Consider the following 5,271-nt stretch of genomic DNA (forward strand, 5'->3'; position numbering starts at 1 on the left):
CCTTTGTCACCGGTTCTGTTCATTATTTTCATGGACAGAATTTCTAGGCGCAGCCAGGTGTCGGGTGGGGTCCAGTTCGGTAGCCACCGGATTTCATCTCTGCTTTTTGCAGATGATGTGGTGTTGTTGGCTTCTTCGAACCAGGACCTGCAGCATGCACTGGGGCGGTTTGCAGTAGAGTGTAACGCAGCTGGGATGAAAATTAGCACCTCTAAGTCCGAGGCCATGGTTCTCGACCGGAAAAAGGTGGTATGCACCCTTCGGGTCGGGGATGAAGTCCTGCCTCAGGTGGAGGAGTTCAAATATCTGGGGGTCTTGTTCACGAGTGACGGTAGAATCGAGCGTGAGATTGACAGGCGGATCGGTGCTGCGGCCGCAGTAATGCGGTCGCTGTATCGGTCCGTTGTGGTGAAGAAGGAGCTGAGCCGAAAAGCGAAGCTCTCAATTTACCGGTCAATCTACGTTCCTACCCTCACCTATGGTCATGAGTTGTGGGTCATGACCGAAAGAACGAGATCAAGGATTCAAGCGGCTGAAATGAGCTTTCTCCGCAGGGTGGCAGAGCGCTCCCTTAGAGATAGGGTGAGGAGCTCTGTCACGCGGGAGGAGCTCGAAGTAGAGCCGCTGCTCCTCCACATCGAGAGGAGTCAGCTGAGGTGGCTTGGGCATTTACATCGCATGCCCCCCGGACGCCTCCCTCGGGAGGTGCTCGGGTGCCGTCCCTCTGGGAAGAGACCTAGGGGAAGACCTAGGACATGCTGGAGCGACTACGTTGCTCGGCTGGCCTGGGAACGCCTTGGGGTCCCCCCAGAAGAGCTGGAGGAAGTGTCGAGGGAGAGGGAAGTCTGGGTATCCCTGCTCAGACTGTTGCCCCCGCGACCCGGCCCCGGATAAGCGGTTGAAGATGGATGGATGGATGGATAATTTTCGGGAAAACTGTCAGCATTAGGGGTGTCCAATATTAACTTTTTTCCGATATTGTCCAAACACTCAATTTCCAATTCCGATATCTACCGATAAAGTCTAGTTGCTGGCAACAACATTCTGCACACGATCGCCTGATTATTAAAACTGATTAAATTTTTTAGCTGCAATGCTGCCATCTAGTGGCTTTCACTTTAATATACAGCTGTTTATCCCCAAAACTATTTTTAGTGCACACATCATTTGGAAACCCAGGCGTTGCGTTATTGGGTTTTCATTATCGGAGGAACAACCGATAACGATTTTTTTACGGATAATACATAATTATGCTAATATGGGTTCGATAATATCGGAAACGCACAACTGTAAAGTACAATCAGTACAGTCTACGTAGACCACACTGGTAAGAAAATACCGATATATTCGCCGTATATCGTATCTTTGCCCCCCGTATCGTGATATATATCGTATTTTTGCTTATATTGTCACTTCTTGGTGACAAAGTTATAACCTAGTTCACAGTAATGGTTTGATTTAAAACGAACCACCGTTATAATGGGAATGTACTTAGCGCCACCTACAGCGCAGTGAAGGATTAATCGAGGTCTTTGAACCCGTCACCCAGCTGTGACTGGGACTCGGTGTTGGTGTTGTACCTGGCACAGGCGTCTGTGGCTGCAGATGCAAAGAATCTTCCGGTAAACTCTGGTCTGTCTGCTCTTCCGGGTCTGATGTTAAAATCTAAGAAAGATGAGAATTTATTACGTGACACAAAACTTCAAGTTGTGTAAGAACATTCCGGAAAACTCAAATCCTACGACAACCTAGAAGAAGAAATTCTACTACAAATATAATTACGATGCCGGCGTCAGAACTCTATTGCTGTTGTACATCGCAGATGTAACGATACATGCAAGTCACGACACAATTTTATCACAACTTTTTTTTAGACAAACTGAACTCCAGACAAGAGCTTGAGGCACCTGACGTCTTGGTTTAATAGTCAGTCACAACCAGCATTTTTAGGCGCATAGCGCCACCTAGTGTACTCGGTCTAGTCCTTACACCTTGATACGTGATTTGTTTTTTTTATTTCAACTGATGTGAATTTCAGAATCGCATTCGTATCGAATCTTTAACCGTCTGTCGTTCATGGAGCCTCCCAGTGGAGCAACAGGATATTGTTGACCCGACCGGGAGTTCTGGCTCCACCCTACCTGTCTGACGGCAGTGAGGCTGGTCAGCGTCCCCAAGCTGCTGCTATCTGTGATGACCATGGCCTGGGACAGCAGACTGGACGGATGGTACTGGGGCGAGTCCGACTTGCCGTACACTGAGAAGAAGGACGAATGGTACGTGAGTCGTGTCTGGAGCTGATACCCGACAAAATGTGGTCACGCATCCGTTGTCTTACTGTGACACGGCAGCTGCGTCATGGTGGCCATGAAGGGATTGGCTCCCATGTGACTCTGAAGCTGCTGCGCGATTGGCTGCTGCGGAGACCCGTGACGCTGCTGCTGAAACGAGATCGGCTGAAGCGTGGTGAAGCTGGCCCCTACGTTGTTTATGACCGTCTGTGGCTGCGTGGAGGCCAGACCTGTTGGACAACAACGGCACGTCATCTGCATGTATACGAACGCCGTCATTTTAAAAAAACCTGTGGAGATCAGGTTACCGATCAGCAGCGAGGACTCCCCCAGACTCATTACACTGGGCAGGGACGCCATGATGAGCCGCTGTGAGGATGCGGTGGAGCAGGACAGGTTGTGTAGGGAGGTCGGAGTGCTTACGGGGGGCAGTGGACCGCCGCTGGACAGCTACAAGACAACCAAAGACAACACTCATCTCAGCAGCGGGACTCACAGGGAGACGCATTTAGAAACGGGCGACAAACTCTGACCTGCTTCGGGTTGTGGGTCTCCAGGAGTGTGTGGCTGGGCTCCAGCTGAACTGGACTTATCACGTGACGTCCAGCACCACCCTTGGCAGAGGCGATGGTGTCACACAGGATCTGCTGGTTGTATTTGACACCTGAAGCAGAAACAGTCGGTAAATCTGTCAGCGGCCGTTTGGCCGTTGGTGACGCATACGTTTTTTTTTAGCGGTTCCGAGATTCGTTACCGTGCTCGGGGCTGGACTGAAGGTTGAGGTTGACGGATGAAGCTGATTGGTTGCCGAAGAGCGTGTCGAGGGCCAGCTTCTGACGAAAGGCCTCTTCTTTCCTGCGGTTGGCGAACCAGTTGTAGACCCGGACTTCGGTCACCAGGTTGGCGCCCTGTCCGGCTAGCTGACAGGGGGACACTCCCCTCTGGAAACACTCTGCCCTGAGAAAGGAAGGCAACGGTGAAATCCACAGGACCTTATAAGGTTGGGTGCCCCCCCACCCTCTCAGACCCCCCCAACTGAATTGGTAATTACACCTCACTATTTTGCCTTGAACTACCTAATAAGATGTGGATTGGTGATTCTCGAACTATCGTGCACTAAAGGAGGTACTTGGACTCCCCTGGTGCTGATCAGTTTTTTTTTTCAAACTCCATTTCTATTGACTACATAAGTTTCTGGATCCATTTGGAGAGTTCTCAGAGTGTTCGATGTGGACCAAAGGTCACCAACGGTTTTGGGGTTTCAGATCGCAAAACATCTTGACAAGAAAAAAAAGGGAACCGATAGAAGAACAGATGTGAAGAGCGGACGGCGTCCTGGTCGGTGAGCATCACTCACCTGTTACATTCTTCCACCAGCCCTTCTCTCTCCTCTTTGCTGGGATTCTTCTGTCGTTCGTAGGCCTGGAACAGGATCTGCAGCGACGCCGGACCCCACTTGAATCGGTTCCTCCGTCCTTTTCTGTCCTGTTCTTCGAGCGACGCCAGGCCGTGTTTGGCATTGGTGAATTCTAGAAGGAAACGGTGCCGTATTTTTTTTTTCCCTGCGGAACTGGTTAGTCCTCGGGACTAACTCTGGCGATACGATACATATCGCGATATAGCGGCAACAGTTGCGATAACACCCCTACTCCTGAGTAGAAATGTGTGTGAAATGCGAAGGGTATGTGAAAGCCCCCATCTGCCCCCGATCTATACTCACGCTGGCTGATCTCGCACCGCTTCTTGAAATACCAGCTGTACAGGGCAGCTCTCTTCTGGTTTTTCATGGGCGTGCCTTTGTTGAGGTGCTGCGAGAGGTGGGACTGGTTCAGACCCATGGACTCCACCACCTCTCTCTGGGGGAGGTTGTGCTGCTGCATGTAGGTTTTCACCTTTTTCGCCATGTGCCAGGGATCCTCCCTGCGATAAGACGACAAGTCAGTGACACGTCAACACACGCCAGAGCGGTAGATCTACAGGTGAAACTCTCGAGAGTCGCTCCCGATTACCCGCAAATTAATAAATAAAACAATCCCGGAATCTGGAGCGAGCAAGAATGTGCATCTGAAGAGGATACACACAAAAGTACTATAAAAGTACCCGATAAAACCCAACAAGTGTGTGAAAATTCTGATCGGTTGAAACAAAATGAATCGTGCATCGCGGTGTAAGCAGTCGGCCGCGTTAGCTCAAAAAAGGCCACTGATCGTATCAGGACGCTACACCCTCTAGTACAGTAGGTGGCGGTATGCTGTCCTTTACCAGTTGCGGCATTTGTAGTACTACTTCATCGTACTGTGTGTGTCTTTTTAGGACTAAATAATCTTCACATACCGGTCTGTGCTGCTGTGCCCTACTGGCAGAGGCGGGTATGGCGGGTATTTCCGGATAATCGGTTCATTCGAAGTTCGTGACTGAAACTGAAGCTTGGTTTTATTTTGTTTATCTTTTTTTATATTAATTTTTGTTTTTCTGCTCCCCCGAGAGAGAGCGACGGTTTCGCAGACGTTGGACGTGAGACGGAAGTACAGAGAGACGTATTGACACGAGGAGATAAGAGACAACAAACAGGGTCAAAGTCCAGTCCGGTCACAGACACCAGTGGAAAAAAAGGCTTTTATTTTTTTACCTCATTAAACACCAAATCAAAACCCAAGTCCAGTTCAATCGTACAACGGGTATTTCTCAAATACGCCAAATACGCGGTTTAAACATTAGCCGTGTATTTTCTTTTATTATTAGCGTTACTGCGTGTATTATGACAGTTTGTTAATCCCAGCATTTCACGCATAAATAGCGAGACGCGCCGTTAGCTCTCACTCGGTGTGTCCACCTAAACGTACACGTTCGGCCGCGCTCTATTAATCTTTACCTCCGCGTGTAACTTATTTATTAAGAAATGACCACAGAATAATGATGGAGTGGGGTAATTAGTAACTAGCAAAGGAGGAACTCGATTTAAATTAGCCCGAGACGCCAG

The 5,271-nt window shown here is 49.4% G+C and overlaps 2 protein-coding genes across 4 annotated transcripts in view; one reads left to right on the forward strand and one right to left on the reverse strand.

Annotated features, from left to right (window-relative positions):
- The window catches only part of LOC103396929 (RNA-binding protein Musashi homolog 1), a 33,051-nt gene that overhangs the window by 5,393 nt on the left and 22,387 nt on the right, over positions 1-5,271 (forward strand). The gene's annotated exons all lie outside the window — the stretch shown is intronic.
- The window catches only part of LOC103396935 (hepatocyte nuclear factor 1-alpha-like), a 10,850-nt gene that overhangs the window by 3,991 nt on the left and 1,588 nt on the right, over positions 1-5,271 (reverse strand). The window contains exons 2-10 of the mRNA XM_025052914.1: positions 4,626-4,861; positions 4,012-4,211; positions 3,649-3,820; positions 3,046-3,248; positions 2,825-2,955; positions 2,600-2,741; positions 2,339-2,521; positions 2,142-2,257; positions 1,581-1,665 (exon numbers count right to left, since the gene is read on the reverse strand). Coding sequence (XP_024908682.1) covers positions 1,581-1,665; positions 2,142-2,257; positions 2,339-2,521; positions 2,600-2,741; positions 2,825-2,955; positions 3,046-3,248; positions 3,649-3,820; positions 4,012-4,211; positions 4,626-4,861 — 1,468 coding nt within the window. The remainder of the gene's footprint in view (positions 1-1,580; positions 1,666-2,141; positions 2,258-2,338; positions 2,522-2,599; positions 2,742-2,824; positions 2,956-3,045; positions 3,249-3,648; positions 3,821-4,011; positions 4,212-4,625; positions 4,862-5,271) is intronic.

This window comes from Cynoglossus semilaevis, chromosome W (genome assembly GCF_000523025.1).
Source record: "Cynoglossus semilaevis isolate Cse_v1.0 chromosome W, Cse_v1.0, whole genome shotgun sequence".
NCBI lineage: Eukaryota > Metazoa > Chordata > Actinopteri > Pleuronectiformes > Cynoglossidae > Cynoglossus > Cynoglossus semilaevis.